The following is an 18,895-nucleotide window of genomic DNA, read 5'->3' as shown; positions in this document are numbered from 1 at the left end:
TTAGTAAAACTTTCTCTTCTCACTGCGGATATGACGAGTGCTACCCCTAAGACGTGTATGAAATATCAACTCAGTTGTGTTGCTGAGCAGTGGCAGTTGATTTCAGTGGACACATGCATTTTCGTTTCCTTGACTCTACTACAGCGATACACAAGGCAAAAGAAAGGAAAAAGAGCAAAAACACGACCAGTAGGGTCATCAGTTTATTTGACCGCTGTTAATGTAGTGGTGATAGTAACTTTGACACAGCGAACGATAATAGACCCTTTCAAGTTCAAGGAAAGTCAATGTGCTGATAGTTGCTGCAACCACAGTTCATGGAACGGAAAATCAGAAGGGAAATTACGATAACATTCGATGATGCCATAGGGTGCTTAAACATATATAAATGAAAATATAACGCAGAGAGCAGTTATAGCTCTTGTCGAGTACAATGAAGGCTGCTGTGTTGCTTGTTGCTGGTAAGTATCGGCAGAATTTATAAACTTTCGTTCAACGTAAACTTCTCTTCTCTTACCTACATTTTACATAATTTAAGATGTATTAATCCACTTGAAAAAACTTCTACAGTCGACAAAGAACAGTTAATTGCCGCAATTCACGAAGTAAAGTTCAGAATGCAAAACAGCTTAGAGTGTTGAGAGTGTTCTAGGAAGATTTTTCATTTCCCTGCGCTCGCGAACGATGGTAGTTTACAGATACGTGACGAAAGGTGTTCGTGTTGTCTATTTGAAAAATTTCTGTGGTTGAGAGTAAGACCCAAGCAGTTACAAGTGTTGCGGTTCGCTGATTAGTTCTTATATACCCATGACAAGCAAACTGGGAGTTCTAGTGAGCAATCGAAGGGAAGGTTTGTAGTGCCACTTGCAGATGAAAATAATGCGAAGCATACTACAAAGGATGGTGGATTTTACAAGTTCGCAAACGAAGAGGGTAACGTAAGTTAGGAAGGGATGAAGAATGTCAAACCAGTGGAATGACTGAGCCGTGAATATGGAATATTACTTCGACTATTAGACTATGTGAGTAGTAATCTCTTATTGTATGCTGAGGGATTAGTAGTTTGTAACAAAGAATACCTGTAGATAATATACTATTGACATAAAAAATTCGCTTTCTGGAAGAACTAGCACCTTGCCTTAAAAATTGGTAAAAGCAGTTGTGGAAAACGAAACTGTCTGGAACCACGTGGCTGCTACGGTCGCAGGTTCGAATCCTGCCCCGGTCATGGATGTGTGTGATGTCTTTAGGTTAGTTAGGTTTAAGTAGTTCTACGTCTAGGGCACTGATGACCTCAGATGTTAAATCCCATAGTGCGTAGAGCCATTTGAACCATTTTTTGAAAACGAAACGCATCATATTTTTATCACAATGTTTTATCTTAGACTGTAAATGAGAAGTTCTAGTAAGCTCAGACTCTTCCTTGCATGATGTTCTAGGCTCTGCAAAACCTGATGGCCTGTTTCTAGTGATTGTGTATTATTTACCTCCTGGAGTATTTTTCCGTTCAGTGTTTCACATAATTTCTTCGTTGAAAGTAAGTTAGTAAGGTGTGTTAGCCCCTCCGTTGGATGTTACATCTTTCTTATATCAGCTAGATGGTTCTTAACAGGCCTCCCAACAGGGCAACAGACGTCTTTCATAGCCGACCACTTTGGTAACAGACGATACTCATTTTTGTAGCCGTCGTCAGCATGTAGAGAGTCTCTGACTACGTTGCCGCTTGTTCCAAGTCAAGCACGACGTGAATTTTTTCTGCTTGGTGGGTTGCCTGTTCCGCTAGATCCGCCGTACTGAGGTACATCCCCTCCAGTTTCACTAACGTTGAGGTGTCACTGTCGGTGAAAATGACACGTCCACCTTTTTTTTTTTGCCCTTGAGAACAACATCTTCATTCGCCCCAGATACCGCTGACTATCTTCACCTCAGCTTCCACGTTGCTGTCGAATTGGGTGCCTCTATCCTATTACCAAGCGACCGTCTATTAGAATTGGACTGTACTGCATTTGTAGTCTGGATCATTGAATGACGAGCTCCACTCCAGGTCAAGGCATAATTCTTGGGGGCACAGACAATGTTCCTAACAATGGAAGAAGATGATATCAGCAAAACCACCAGACAATTAAAAAATGGCTCGTCGAACAAGGGAACCTCCCCTTCGCACCCCCCCTCCCCACTCAGATTTAGTTATAAGTTGGCACAGTGTGTAGACCTTGAAAAGCTGAACACAGATCTATCCAGAAAACAGGAAGAAGTTGTGTGGAACTATGAAAAAAATAGCAAAATATACCATCTGAGTTGTCCATGCCCAAGATGGGCAACATCAAGGATAGCGCGAGCTGAGGAGCGCCGTGGTCCTGTGGTTATAGTGAGTAACTGCGGATTGAGAGGTCCTTGGTTCCAGTCTTCCCTCGAGTGAAGAGTTTAATTTTTTATTTTCAGACAATTATTATCTGTCTGTCCGTCGGTCTCCAAAATTCCAGGACATGTTCAGATTTGCTTGGACATATGCAGGATGTGACGGTCTACACACTGAAAATTTGAAAACGTTAAAGACATATGTTTTGACAGAGCACAAGGAAAACTGTGCGACTATGAAACTGATGCATTCATTTGTTGCAGTTTATGTGACACTCTTATGTTTTCATCACTTTTTTGGGAGTGATTATCACATCCACAAGAAAACCTAAATCGGGCAAGGTAGAAGAATCTTTATACCCATTCGCCAAGTATACAAGTTAGGTGGGTCGACAACATATTACTGTCATATGACGCACATGCTGTCACCAGTGTCGTATAGAATATATCAGACGTGTTTTCCTGTGGGGGAATCGTTTGACCTATGACCTTTTGGGAGTGATTATCACATCCACAAGAAAACATAAATCGGGCAAGGTAGAATAATCTTTTTACCCATTCGCCAAGTGTACAAGTTAGGTGGGTCGACAACATATTCCTGTCATGTGACGCACATGCTGTCACCAGTGTCGTATAGAAAATATCAGACGTGCTTTCCTGTGGAGGAATCGGTTGACCTATGACCTTGCGATCTAATGTTTTCGGTTCCTATTTGAGAGGCACGTCCTTTCGTCTACTAATCGCGCTGTTTTGCTGTGCCTTCGCAAAACACTGAAACTAAACTTATTACAGTGAACAGAGACGTCAATGAACGAACGGACAGATCATAACTTTGCGAAAATAAAGAAAGTAAACTTTTCACTGGAGGGATGAATTGAACCAAGGACCTCTCATCCCGCAGCTGCTCACGCTAACCATAGGACCACGGCGCTCCTGAGCACAGATTACCTTGATGTTGCCTATCTTGTGCATGAACTACTCAGTTTGTATATTTTGCTTATTTTTTTATAGTTCCACACAACTTCTTCCTGTTTTCTCGATTGATCTGTGTTCAGTTTTTCAAGAGCTATCCACTGTGCCAACTTGTATCTAAATCTGCAGGGGGTGCGATTGGGAGGTTCCCTTGTAAGCATTATGGGACTTAACATCTGACGTCATCAGTCTCCTAGATTTCGAACTATGTAAACCTAACTAAGCTAAGAACCGCACACACATCCATGCCCGAGGCAGGATTCAAACCTACGACCGTAGCAGCCACGTGGTTCCGGACTGAAGCGCCTAGAACCGCTCGGCCACAGGGGGCGGCCCAAACAGTTACTCAGACAGACAGACACACAGAGACACAACTTCGGAAGTTGAATTTGTAGAATTAACACAGGAGTCCGGCAAGACGATGAGTTCTTACAGATTGACTTCAGTCTGGTCTTAGACAAGGTATCAGGGACTGGGATAAAGAACAGCATGAGAAAAACATGGAAGGAGTCCATCTAGAACATGGCAGAGAAAGTTTTGAGATTAAATATCTCTCTTTTGCTGACGATGTTTCAAAGGAGAAAACAGATGCAAAGATAATGAGGGAAACACTTCACAAAATTGCAGATTATACCTGATAACTAATATCGTATCAGAAAACGGAATACATTGAACATAGACACAGCATAGAAAAATAAGTACAAACAAAACACGGAAACATCAAAGTAGCTGATATGTTTCAGTATTTGTGAGAATGGACACAATCGAATGGGTCGGTAACACAAAAGGTAAAGAAAGATTAAAGAAAATGGAGTTAGCGTACATTCACCGAAAACTGGTATAATAAAAGATCAGTATCATTTTAGGCAAAAATTAAAAGCTACGCTACATCAATTATACTGTAAGAACTTTACGAATCTGAATGCCGGATATGAACACACAGAAATATTTTAGGAACACGCAAGAACAAGGATAACAACCGGACGAAGACGATAAGATGAATACAGAAACATAGAAACATTCACACATACAATAAGAAGAAGGAGATTAAAGTCTTGCGATCATATTTAGAGAATGAATGAAAATACGATAGCGAAAAAGGCTTTTATTTCATTTACAAATTAAAAGACACCACTAGATGGTTGGAGGAGACAAGAAAGGTCTTTAGAAATTACCATACAGACTACGGAAAGTTCCAGACGCATAATCAATACTGCAAAATATCCTGTCCAACGACGAAATTCACTACCTCAAAGGATCATGTCAAATAAACAGAGGCAGGTCATCATAGAATGCACGAAGAAGTTCTGGGGACATAAAAAGACAAAGATTTTACCCTCGACTTAGGTTCTAAATGGTCTATAATTCACCAAACTTCAATAAAAAAAAATATCAGTGTTAGGCACAGCCGTAGCAATTTTGTTACTGTTGTTAAATATTGATTTGACGATAAGCGGTTTGATCTCGTCCAGCACCTTCGTAAAACTCTCGCACTCACTGAACAAAAGGATCACTCTTCATTGTATTTTCTCTATCTTCTCAGTCTGTCCTACAGATTCAAGACGGGCGAGCAGTAGACATGAACCTACAGAATGTTAGCCATCTCTTTCATGAACGAATTTTATTCCTTAAGAACTTTCCAATAAATCTCAAGACTTGCAACTGGTTATCCTGCAGTCTATTTTGTGTGGTTGTTCCAGTTCAGGTCGCTTCAGACAATTACTCCTTGGTATTTCCTCGTTCCAGTGAATCTTCGCTAATAGTTTAACTTGACTGTTGTGGGTTTCCTCACATGTTTAAGCGCAGTGCTTTATTATTAATTACGTTCAGGGTAGACTTCCAGCACCTCCACCCATCATCGATCCTCTGCAGATTTCCAATGTCCTACAGTGTTCTGACGTAGCAACCTCGCTACAGACAACAGTGTCGTCCGCGATATATCTTATGGACCTTCCGTCGTCATCACAGGATCGTCTATATACAGAGTGTTAAAGAAAGTATTCCATGTTTTGAGAAACTATTGTATGGTTCGAAACAAAGAAAGGAAAAGATACAGTAACTGTCTAAAATGCATACCTCATTAGGAATGAACACTTGTTCATCTCCGCTATTCTGAAACTTATCTCGTCTACTGTAAGCTGTTTGTTAAATCGCATCATTCACAGGATGCAGTAAACATTTGTGTAAACAAATGGGACCACCTTACGTTGTTGTTGAGTAACAACACACAACTGACATATACTCACCCATGTGTAAAACGGCTGTTCGACAATTAACAGAAACAAGACATCTAATACGAAGACCAATACATACCGATAACGCATACCGATGGAATTTAGACAGTTACAAACCAATTGTTACCGGACTAATGATTACTGTGTCCAATAACGATAGAGATGAAAAAAAATGGCGAAAAGTTATAGTCTTACTGTAGTTATCAGTAATTATGTATCACAGAATTGTTTGAATGAATGTAAAAATCAGAAGAAAAGTTTCTCTTATTCCAAAAGAAGTGAAAGTTACATTTGGTAAATAGCTAATGTCACTGAATTCACACAAATACTCGACATGAAAGTTAATGCGGCAAATAAAGAAAATACACTCGCGCGAACTTGGATAAACGTGGGCCACACTACTCTCTTCATTAATTCTAAAAGCCCTCTTGCGTCCATGTACTATGCTTGTACATTTGCTAGCTCACTTTTATTTTGTCTTCCCACTTATTATAACGCCATTTACACCACAATATCCATTTGGCATTTGCGCGCCAACACACGCGTCTGCAACACAGGACAGATGCTTCACTAGTAATCTCTGCCGGCTCTCTCATCCAACGATATTATTGTTACATGTATGCCTCGTTTCGTGCAAATATAATATCCCTGACATTACCAGAGTATATATTACAACGACTTGACATAATTATTTCTTATTTATTCTTCCAACATGTATTACATTTCCATACCATCTGATTTATGAGAAAATACATAATCACATATTGTTTCAGAAATGGTTTTTCAAGTCATGAAATAAAGTAGCTGCCAAATACGTGAGGCAATGTGTTGCAGTTTGTCAAGCTATTACGTACGACCTGCATTAGTGTCCCATCTATAAAGGAGGTGATCAAAATGAAGTTTGGTATTTCCCTTGTGACATAGTAGGCTCCCATTTTCTCGCTGATGCACCTACCCTAAAATGTGTATACGGTTTATAGTGTCAAGAAGTAGTCGAGCTGAAAGTATACATCTTAGAGCTCATGTCTTCTGGACTTTTTCTTAGGTTTTCATGCAAACTATCACCTCCCAGAGTATGGAATCCTAATTTTACATCGTGTATATTGTGAAAAGATACAGGAATATCACAGCTCGCTGTGGTTCCCTTGAAGTTATCCTTCCGACTGTAAATTTTCTTTTATTGAGAGAGATGTGTTGAGTTATATCGGCAGTGAATTACCTAATAAAATCATAAATCTGGTCCGATACTCAGTATTCTCGTACATTATCCGCTAAATGACATTTCGGAACTGTATCGAATTACGTTCGGAATAATTCAAGGAACAAGGCATCGATGTTTGCTACATTGGGCACACTATGATTCAGAGCTGAGTATCGCAAGATTTCTGTTTGCAGAATCCATTTGGTTTTTAGTGGATGAGACGTTCGTCCTTTAAAAATGTCATCATCCGTGTGTATAAAGGGGGTTCATTTATTCTGCAACGTCAACGAGCATGCTTTCAATCATGTGTGCTATTTTTTCAAATCGTTTTGAATGCTTCGTCGGTCCTTTGACCTACAATTAACTGCTGCTAGAAGGGGAGAAAGTCAGGACCTTATCGACATCTTCTCAGATCCAGATACCTTTCCACTACTGAATAATTTTAGTTTATATTGTTCTGTCAGTTACATCAATGTCGACCAGCTGGGTACTCTGAAACAACTGAGCGAAACATCCTTCCGTGGTGAAACAGTTTCACAAAAGCTATATCAGTAATTCGACCTTCTCTCCATGATCTGTCTTGATGGTGCCAGTACGGTGAATGAGTGACTGAATAAGTGTTATAGATTTATATACTGTACCAATAATTGTTAAGATTTTTGGTAAGATCGGCTAGTGACTGTAATCTCATGGCTCCTTTCAGCTCTTGTTTTTTAACAAGGCACCGAAGTCACATAAATGTGTATCGAAGCTCTTATTGTATTGACAGCAACTTAGTAACATATCACTCGAACCATGACGGGTCTTTGCATTTCACTGAAACCTTGCTCGGCACGTACAGTTCTATGATACCGTTTCCAACGGTTTTAGAGTTGACCATTTTGTGTTTCACATCTTTGTAAATAGTGAAGCTGAATATTCGATCTTGACAGCCGAAATACTCTGCAGTTTATTTCCTGATATTATTGCTCCAGTAACGTTCTTTTGACACCAGTTTTCATTGAATTTGTAACAGCCGTATGTTCACTGATCTTGTCTTCCATGTTAGCCGATTCGCGAACTTTACGTCTGTTACCAGATCATGTAAGAATTTCCCTATGAATCGCTTCTGTTAACTAAACTGCTGGAGGTATTTCTCAGAAACGACGTCCAGAACAGTCTCATGCAAATCCTGCCTGTAGCAACTGTTTTAAGCGCATGACTCAACCATTTAATAGCTATAAGAATGTTGATAGTTAGTGACCGGCGTTGCAATTCTTTTACACTTGAGAAGTATGGAAATATTACGCTGAGTGATACACACTGGGACGCGCACGCAACACCTCTTATAGAAATGGTAAAAAGAGTAATCCCGCTTTAATTACTATCAATAAAGTTACTACACCAATTACGTTTTGCTGACGTACCATTACATATTTCGGGATGTTTTTCCGCCTTAGACTGTTGTAGGAAGGAACGTAGGCTTTAGATCATCTGTCTTCGTGTGTGTTAATCTGTGGCTTTTCCCATGCGGTCGTCTTTTTATGTCTTCATTGCAATCAAAGAATTTTCGAATGTATGGTCTGCGGTTCTAGATTAATGTTTTCGGAATGCATATCATGTCACTTTCAAAATCCAGGGATTGACACGTACCTAACTCTGCATTCACAGTGTTTGTGTAACTTAAATCGTAACATAAGACTTCGAGTTCTTCGTTGCCACTATGAAATGTTTTGGTGTGTTGATTGACAAATTTTTTTTATATGTTACGTTTCAGGTGTTTTTTAAAAACTATAAGAATCACTTAGAAACGTAATAGGTACTGCGATAATGAACCGCAATGAATAATGCATTTCAGGTAACTAAATAAAGTGCTTCCAAAAGAATTAAAGAAAGGCGGAGATAACCGCAGGCAGGACCATACAAAACTATGAGATACAATAAGTAGCATAAACGAATGGACTAAGGAGAATCATGTAACATTTCCAAAGTCAAATGCAGACCACATAATAGACGCTGTGGTAGAAAACGAGCACAATGAAAAAACTCTTATATTATTTACAGAAAACAACATAATGTAATTGACAACAAGTAGTGAAAGAAACAGTTGCGAAATAAAATCAAACTGCATTTACACGGAACACATTTCTTGATCACAGTGTATAAAGAGAAGTACATGAGCCCTAAAGCTACCACATTAAGTTCTCATCGCAAAAAACACGAGGATTCATGTCCAGTCGTATCAAGAACAAGCTACAGATCCAACCGTGAGAGGTTGCATTGCCTTTTTGGTAGATGCTATCGTGCCAAAGAGGAATAAACTGTGTGGAGGGGTGGACATGGTCGCCAAGCATCAAAACATTCTAATGTTGATAATTATTCCTTCCAGAATGACGAAATCACCCATGAGAATACATTTCCAAGACCATAACGCTGCCCGCATCTCGTGGTCGTGCGGTAGCGTTCTCGCTTCCCACGCCCTGGTTCCCGGGTTCGATTCCCGGCGGGGTCAGGGATTTTCTCTGCCTCGTGATGGCTGGGTGTTGTGTGCTGATCTTAGGTTAGTTAGGTTTAAGTAGTTCTAAGTTCTAGGGGACTGATGACCATAGATGTTAAGTCCCATAGTGCTCAGAGCCATTTGAACCATTTGAACCATAACGCTCCCTCACTCTCGTAGCAGGATGTTGACCTTGAGACGTGCCACGCCGTGCACGCCAAGTACCATATAACTGATGGAGCATAAAACGTCATTTATCTGAAACGGCCGCTCAAAGTAGGTCAAGTTACGGTACTGGAGCGCAAATTCTAGCCTTCGTCGCCGATGAAGGACTGCCTTCGTGAGCGCACAAATTAGGCACCTATTGAGGACGATGATACATAGCAACTTTCACTGGATGGTCGTTGAGCAGACACTGTTGGTAGCCCCTCGGTTCATCTGGGCGGTCAGTTGCTCAACAGTTGCATGTCTGTTCACCCATACACATCTCCATAGCTGTCGTTCACATGCACTATCCTCCGCGTCTCCCTGGCACACTTTATAGAGCCTCCACGGCTAATGCTGAGCCATATCGTCTGTGGGTGGTTATCAGACGTTGACGCCGAACAACGGCGGCGGTCACATTAATGTGATGGAACCGTGTATGTACTAGTATCATCGACTTAACCTAGGTAGCGAAATAACACTGTCTCCATCGTATAATATGTGGAAGATCATAACAAATAAGTGAGGCTGTCCACGCAAGGCTGTTACTACTTTGCCCCTAACTATAGTATGAAATACATCAGAAAACCAAACAAATAATAATGGTACCTGTAAATCTTTTCACGCAAGTGATTTTCAGAGGACGTTACAGGAACTGTGTTATAATAGGTTTCGTTCTTTACCTTGACGAGGAGGGAAAAACTGTTACAGAGACATCCAATTGGAGGTATTAGTTCTTTTCAGTCAAATACCAGTTATATGATCATAAGGAGAAGGGCTTACAGATTTTTCAATACTCTCCTTCTCTACTACAAAGGAGAGAGCGGGCTGTTTGCTGTCAGAACCAAAGAACAGCCCAACTTTTTCAGCCAAATATCTGGCTAGGTTTTAGTGGGGAAGAGACAGTCCCAACTACATATTTCTAGGAGACAATTTACAGCTCCGGCATTTGCCTTACTAGAAGGTAACCCCTTCAAAAGACAAGTGAGGAAAGAGCAAATATTTTCCATTTAACTGTGAGATAACAACAAACCAACAAGAACTGGAGAGGATACTGTCTTTGCTTATTTATCCAGGAAGTTAATATCGAAAATTTGTCCGACATCATGAAACCGTGCTTGTCACTGTTGATGCTCTCTTTTTTATTTTCAGGGAATTGCAGACTGTTCAAGTAGTGATCCATTTTTGCCCTATACAGCATTACCAATTACCAGACGAGATGTTAGGTGGGCGGATGGAGTTCGAATACCGAGCATTTGGGGGGTGATTTCCAGTTCCAGCATTTGAATTCAGCCAAGGAGCTTACGAAAGACTTTCTCTACATGTGAGGATATGTCGTTTGTTGCTGGTGCAGGCGATACAGGCGATAATTCGTTCGAGATTGACACTCCCAGTCGCAGTGGCAAGAGTATTCTACTTTCGTCGAACGGATTTCATCTGCGAGATTCGCCTTGGCCATGGGGACTCTGTGGTGCACGACACTATTGTTTGATAGGTCAAGTTAATGACGACTAGAGTGACGTACCGGGTGATCAAAAAATCAGTGTAAATTTGAAAACTTAATAAACCACCGAATAATGTAGATAGAGAGGTAAAAATTGACACACGTGCTTGGAATGACATGAGGTTTTATTAGAACAAAAAAAAAGACACCTCATATTGCTAGAGATCTCTTGCGCGTGTCGTTTGGTGATGCTCGTGTGCTCAGCCGCCACTTTCGTCATGCTTGACCTCCCAGGTCCCTGGTCCCAGGTCCCAGTTCGTGCGATTATTGGCTTTGGGGTTACCTGAAGTCGCAAGTGTATCGTGATCGACCGACATCTCTAGGGATGCTGAAAGACAACATCCGACGCCATTGCCTCACCATAACTCCGGACATGCTTTATAGTGCTGTTCAAAACATTATTCCTCGACTACAGCTATTGTTGAGGAATGATGGTGCACATATTGAGCATTTCCTGTAAAGAACATCATCTTTGCTTTGTCTTACTTTGTTACGGTAAATATTGCTATTCTGATCAGATGAAGCGCCATCTGTCGGACATTTTTTGAACGTTTGTATTTTTTTGGTTCTAATAAAACCCCATGTCATTCCAAGCATGTGTGTCAATTTGTACCTCTCTATCTACATTATTCCGTGATTTATTCAGTTTTCAAATTTATACTGACTTTTTAATCACCCAGTATATGCTCCGATGTAATGGTTCTAATTCCGTGTAATTGAAATAATCCATGAGATGCGATTAGATAGTGAATAAGGTTGCAATATTGGGTCGATATTCTTGGGTCGATATTCTTGGGTCGAGTCGTACATCCTTCATTTTTTACCATTAGCTAAGCTCTATAAAAATATATTTGGCAAATTTACCTACGCATCACTGAGTAACGTGAACTTAAAACAAATACAAAATGTATTGAAATAAATATTTAAACATGGTGAAAGAACGTTAGTCTCCTGAATAACTGATGTAGCAAACATAAAAACGCTTATACTATAACGAACTGATAATTTATTCGGCCGGTTAAATAGCTTCACGGGGATCCTTCAAGTAGTACTTAACCATGAAACCAAATTACAAAAATTATCCAATCCCCTAAAGTTTGCATGGTTCTGTACTTTAGAGTTCGTAATTTCCTATTTATTTATTAAAGGGCGATGGTCAGTGGAACACATAGTCTCCTGTCATCGATTAAACACAAAATACTCCTCAGTTCGTAAATAATTATAGTTCACTACAGAGTTCAACATGTCAGAATTCATGTAATCATGAGTAGATGTGATAACATTAATAATAATCAATAATAATTATAAATTAGTTGTGATACAGTACCAGTTATATCCCACTTTTCACATCATCTACGTCGACAGCATCGGTGACCATATCATTTTAGACACACTGCCCCACTCGTCACTCAGAAGAAAGGGATGATTTGTGAGCGCCCCTTCATCACTTGTCACCTCAACAATACGTGCTCAAAGAGCTTCTCACCCTCGCCTCTGAGTCATATCAGGCCACACCTCTGGGCAAGGATTATTTGACTCTTATCGGACATTTTACGATCCCATGATCACATTCCCCTTCCCTGTCCATCTACAGTCAATGAAAGTCAAGAGTAATTATCCTCCTGGTTGCCTCAGATACATGAAGTCCAGTATGGCCAACACTATGACATCATAACCTAAAATTGTAGATCCAATAAGGCGAACTCATTCACATCACAAATTCAGTGGAACTAACTGTCGAAGTCAACAATATCACAATAGGTCTAAGCGTCGTAGCTGTGATGTCACAACAAGTTCCCCTTCTGCCCGAAAGAAATCCTGCACCTAATGACTACTTACATTATACAGTTGTGAGAGATGTGGTCTGGTTTACAAGACCACATATACACGATCAGTGTGCGATTCAGTTAAATATGTCACCAGTTTACCGAAGGTAAGGCATGGAGAACGTCATCCTGCAGTCATGTACCGTGTAGGTGCGGAGAATATGGTGATCTGGCAGGTTTACATAAATTATAATATGTAAAACATTATAATTTTTCTTCAGTGTTAAAGATACATAGATATAGTGATTTTACAGGTAATATCGCCTGCCTTCCGCGTAATTTAGCTCTCAGCTCACCCGTTCCACGCATGGAAGAAAACCACCGATACCCTGTCACTAGCCGCTTGCTCTCCGGCAGCCAAGTGGCTACCGAATGTGGCTTAGTCTCATGTACAAGTGTCGGCCTCTCAGCCAAGTCAAAGCGTTCAACTCCCAGGTTAAAATGACTTTGGGTGGCTGAGAAGCTCTCTAGCATATGCGCTATGTGACACTGCGAATGAATTAGACGAACGAATATACTAGAGATGAAGCAGGTAACAGATTTTCTTATACGTACTTTCAATAATTTCCTGCTGCTTGAGAACAATTCACTGGGCAAAAGAAGTCTAACCAAGGCAGTCAATTGATTTTATTATTCACTACTTCAGTTAGCCTGTCTCTGTAATTCTTTTCATAGCTAAGTTTGTGTTATTTGCACCAAAGCGTGCATGCTCTTCGTGTTGCGGTACAGTACGTCTTCAGATATTCTATATGAATGGAACAAAGTTCCGTTGTTCTCTTACTGTAACTTCCCTGATTGTAGTCCGTTGGTTTTCAAGTACGTCTTAAAGACCATCATTCTCAGACTCACACTACCAGACAATATCAGTATCTTTACCACACAGTGGAGATATGTTAGCAAGTGGCAGAGTTCGTGCTACGTGTCAGTAGAGTTGCACTACACCTCAGTATTGTTATGCTAGCAGCTGATACATACATAGCATACTGTAGTGTTTCAGTGCTAAGTGGTAGAGTTCCACTAACAGTCATTTGACGAAACAGCGGCCTGTAATTATGTTCAACGATTTTTACAGCGCTGGTAGCAGTGGCGGAGGTCCACGGGCAACCAGAAGAGTCTACCACCGTCACCATTTCGAGTGACAAACTAACCACCAGCAACATCACAGCGGAGAGAACATTTTTGGCGAAGTCATGGTACACGGGAGATGACGATACCATTTGTGTAGAGTCAGACAACAAGTTCTACTTGTATGTTAATGTGTTGAAGCTCTATTCTTGCTACCACCAGCTACGAAAAGGTAAATTACTTTAAACAACACGGTGTTCTCTATTCAAAATTGACAAGTTAAAATCATATTGATTGGCGACTCCATGTTGTCTTGTGCACTACGACCAGATAACAGGTATACTTGAAAAAAGAGACAGCATTGGTCGTATATTTTTTACTATCGCAAAATCGATTTTCTGTCGCTGAGTGACCATCTTAAGTGCTATATTGTATAACTTAAATTAGGATGCACTGTTGTCACTAAGCTTACGGCAATCACATAGACTATGTGATTGCCGTAAGCTTAGTGACAACAGTGCATCCTAATTTAAGTTACACAATATAGCACTGAAGATGGTCACTCAGTGACAGAAAATCGATTTTGCTATTGTAAAAAATATACGACCAATGCTGTCTCTTTTTTCAAGTTAAAATCAGATTGTTGAGTATAACATTTCGCGAAGGGTTCCACAGTGAATGTGAAAATATGAGTGTAATCAAATAATCAAGGGAGAGTGGCTGCCCTTACGTCACAGTCCGCAACGCAAGAATATCCACTTCACGAAAGTGCAACTCCTCATGAATCTCCACCAAAACCACTCACAGCAATGTGCTGTGCGTATTTAATTCACTTTTTGGAGTAATCTGCGTTCCCCTTAAATCTGCTGCATTATTTAAATCTTCTACCCTTCTACACACCTTTGAATTCTTTTATGAGTGTTATGTTGTGTAACGCGACGTCAAGTTTCAAAATTTAAGAAAACAGATATTTTGACAGGCGACGGAAGTTGCCACGAGTGACGTGGTACATAGCATTTGGTTAATTTCCACAGTGAATGTGTTTGCAGCATTGTACACAAACCATTACTAAGTTAAACACTCTAAAATTGTAGGCAAGGCACCCTTTTCCTCGTACCCTGTAGAAGGCCGACAACGCGATTAGTGTATATAAACAATACCCGTCAGACGCTTAGGAACAAGTAGAAACAGGCTTACAATATTAGTAAAGTTTTAAATTTAGCGATGCGTTGACGTAGAGACGAAGAATTAGATGAATTGGGGAATGGTAAGTGAACGTACTGGTTTACACCTTGTCGGAAAGATCATGTTGGCATTAAATTAGTGCACTCACTCATTCACTGTCCTACTGACAGACATCTACAATCCACCATCAGACCGAAATGTATGCTACTTATAGACGATAATACACCGTACTAGTAATCAACCGTATAAGCAGTGCAAAAATTATCCCAAATCTGAGGCGTTTATACATAGCAACATGCCTCACATTTTAATTAGGAGCCAATTGAATAAAGAACGTCGTGAAAGCACGTTAGTTACGCCAGACCAAAATATCGAGAAAGAAGGAGAAGGAAGTACCGTAGTCTTCATACTAGTTCATACTTCATACTAGACTTCATACTTCACTTTTACATAAAAGGTAAAAATTTTAAGTATATCCTTCTAATGGCTTTCTGATTACCTGTTGTAGTAAGTTTAGAAGAAGGCTTTAGCTCAAGCTTACGGTCCTTCAAAGTTGTGTCGTGTATTTAAACCGTCCAAAACGTGTTAATAATACAAGCAATTTGCTAAATAAGTCTAAAACATTTCTGTAAAAGCGTCGTAGACAGCACACGAAGACAAACAAAAAAAGTGTGCAATTGTGCAGCTTTATCATCGCCTTATCGTTAATGATGTAGTTGTAGCAATAATGAATATGTAGGTAGACGTGTTTACAAGACAAACAGTAAAATCTACATGTATAGTAAATTTGTTAATACACAACGACGATATTATTGCGCTTCGCTTTTCGTGGCCGCTGTTGGAACCAAGCTGAGACATTGCACTTATCAAGTACAGTGGTTAAGGAAAACGCACCTTCCATCGAAGCTTTCAGGTCAGCTATGCTTATACTATCAAGCTGTTCATGATGTTCTCGCGAAGTATCACGATAAAAACTGGCGACTAGCCAACAGAAATGCCCCCACTCAGAGATGCAATAATATTTGGCCGATTAACAAACACAAGGTTGCGTCGTATGTCGCACAGAGGTGAAGTCCATTAACTTCGACAGGGATCGTAAAGCGTAACACTGGCTCAATTTCAAGAGAATAATTCTTCAAACTCTAACAAAATGTGAATATTCTAGAGTTGGGGAAAATGAAAGGACTCACCACTACAAACGTTTGGTCCCTGTCAAAACCATTGACATTTTGGTCATCTTGCTCTCTTCACCCTTGGCATTCTCAGACACGGATAAAGGTACCGGATTCATTCGGTGTTTCCACAGGGTGATTTTTTCCACCGTGTACGAACTTCAGGGATTGATCGATGAGCGGATACGGAACAAAAAGGGTCTAACGAACTTTGATCCAGAAGTGGTTTCGTTGCTGATGATCTTTTATTCATATATTGTTACAGACCTTCGGTCTAAAACGCGCTGTACCATGCAGCCTCTGATACAGTATTGCTGAACATTGTTTCCATGTGCCATTAACGCATGCATGTACGCGCCATAGCATGTTCTGTCTCACACGTTGACATCGGCCACACTGCATCCAAACAGTGTGAAAGGCACCATGAATACGCTGTTCCAGAGTCTCCAATTCTGGAATGGGCTCTGCATGCACAATACTTTTCCGATGGTCCCATAACCAAAAATCGCACTGGTTGATATCCGGTGAACGGGCAGGCCATGCACCAGGAACACTTCGACCGATCCATCGACCAGGGAAGACACAACTGAGATGCGTCCGGAGGTTAACGGTTAAGTGAGCTGGAACGCCATCACGTGGCAGCCACATAACGCTTCTTATCATCAAAGGAAATTCTTCCAGCAGAGGGGGGTGAAGTGACCCACAAGAAAAGACGATTGCTCCGGCCTATTGGGCGACATGAAAGGAAGACTGGCCTCAAAATACGGTCGCCAGTTATCCCAGCCAGCAAATCTCAGCTGCATCGATGCTGATGATTCGCTGTCACCATTCCATGGGGGTTATGCATACAGCCCAACAGATGACTATTATGGAAGTTGAACATACCACTCCGTGTAAATGTAGCCTCATCTGTGAACAGGATGCATGACACAAATACTGGAATCGTTGTTGCCTGGTGAAGGAACCAGTTACAAAACAGCCCCCCCCCCCCCATGTGGAATGTCTGCTGTTAGTAAGCCCTGCACACGCTGTACGTTTTAAGGATAGTAACAGTTTTTATGGCTTGTGCTGTACTGGGGGGCCCACTGCCTGGCACTGACACGGCGGTCACCCTCCATGGTGTTAACCACATTTTCCTCTAAGTCTGAGATCCGTAAATTTCTGGAACGTCTTTCATGATTTCGTGCTTTCTGAAACGACCCTGTCTCAGACTGACGGCGAAACACTTTTGCAAACACAGAATACTGTGCTTGTTGTCGGCAGGAATAGGTCTCATGATTCTACCTTTCTGCCCGCTGCCCGTTGTTATTTGCCTTTCCGTAAGTAAATACCATGTCGGCATGCTCTCGATTCGAATAAGGAGCCATTGTGTCCAACGCTGTATCACGTCCACTAGAAGGTGAGTGAGCAACAGAAGTAAATCGGGCACAGAATTACCAATTACTATGACAGGAGAGTGTGCTAAGAGATTACGCATGAGGAACAGTACCACCGCCGGCTGCTGTGGCCGAGCGGTTCTAGGCGCTTCAGTCGGGAACCGCGCTGCTGCTACGGTCGCAGGTTCGAATCCTGTCTCGGGCATGAATGTGTGTGATGTCCTTAGGTTAGTTAGGTTTAAGTAGTTCTAAGTTGTAGGGGACTGATGACCACAGAAGTTAAGTTCCATAGCGCTCAGAGCCATTTGAACCACTCGTAATAACATTCACCGCCTATTAAGCATGTATTTGTAAAATGTCGGACCGAGAAAAATACTGGCGGAACCCCATATTATCACTGATAAACGACCATAACATAATCTTGCCACATGCTATGTAAACAGGCGAAGACTTACCGCCGGCCGGAGTGGCCGAGCGGTTAAAGGCGCTACAGTCAGGAACCGCACGACCGCTACGGTCGCAGGTTCGAATCCTGCCTCGGGCATGGATGTGTGTGATGTCCTTAGGTTAGTTAGGTTTAAGTCGTTCTGAGTTCTAGGGGACTTATGACCACAGTCGTAGAGTCCCATAGTGCTCAGAGCCATTTGAACCATTTTTTTGAAGACTTACCGCTGTCGTATGACTAGTAATTTTAAACGTGCTACGTTATTTTCATACATGCTACTGTTAATAATACATATTTCCATTCTTTGCAGTTTACGTGGTGAAACCAAGGAGTCAGTGTGAACCACAACTGTCAGATTGTCCCAGGCACTAGGAGTATTGCAACTCTGTGGGCTCAGCTTGAAGGGAGTAATTCGTCTGCGAGAGAGTGAGGACTAAATGGCTGTCCTGCTGACTGAAGACATCTGCTGTTTCCAGAGGAGCCAAGAAACTGCAAGAGCGTCAGAACTTAGCTAGTTTACTCAAACATCTTTCTCTTGTTTCTGTAATAGTTGTATACTGACGCTATAAATGTGTAGTTTCATGACGTCAACTGTTATATTCAAACTGCAGAAGATATTCTCTATCTATAGGTTGACGTGATTACTGTCAAACTATGGCTTATTATTAAAACATCAAATCCATTACATCCTTTACTCACACTTACCTCCTATAATCCCAAGTTTCAGTTCTAGCCTTACGACATTGACTGCCACGAGGACACTGGCGGCTACAGGTAAGACTTACGACTGACGCCCGGGCTTGTCCTTCCCTCGCCTGGTTAACACCTGACACATCCGTAATCCAGAGCAAACTGTGGCATATCTAACTATAGTGTT

General features: G+C 41.1%; 1 protein-coding gene across 2 annotated transcripts in view; it reads left to right on the top strand.

The window, feature by feature from the left end:
* Positions 1–18,603, top strand: part of LOC126162278 (uncharacterized) — a 54,535-nt gene extending 35,932 nt beyond the window's left edge. The window contains exons 1-3 of one of the 2 annotated variants that reach the window (XM_049918684.1): positions 365–461; positions 13,848–14,072; positions 18,329–18,603. In XM_049918684.1, coding sequence (XP_049774641.1) covers positions 434–461; positions 13,848–14,072; positions 18,329–18,390 — 315 coding nt within the window. In that variant the 5' untranslated portion in view covers positions 365–433 and the 3' untranslated portion in view covers positions 18,391–18,603. Of the gene's footprint in view, positions 1–364; positions 462–13,847; positions 14,073–18,328 lie in introns of those variants that run through there. The other variant, XM_049918685.1, reaches the window with a different exon arrangement.
* Positions 18,604–18,895: the final 292 nt, after the last annotated feature.

The sequence above is a fragment of the Schistocerca cancellata genome, chromosome 2 (genome assembly GCF_023864275.1).
Source record: "Schistocerca cancellata isolate TAMUIC-IGC-003103 chromosome 2, iqSchCanc2.1, whole genome shotgun sequence".
NCBI lineage: Eukaryota > Metazoa > Arthropoda > Insecta > Orthoptera > Acrididae > Schistocerca > Schistocerca cancellata.
Note: the sequence above shows the minus strand (reverse complement) of the source record. Positions and strands in the feature narration are given on the sequence as shown.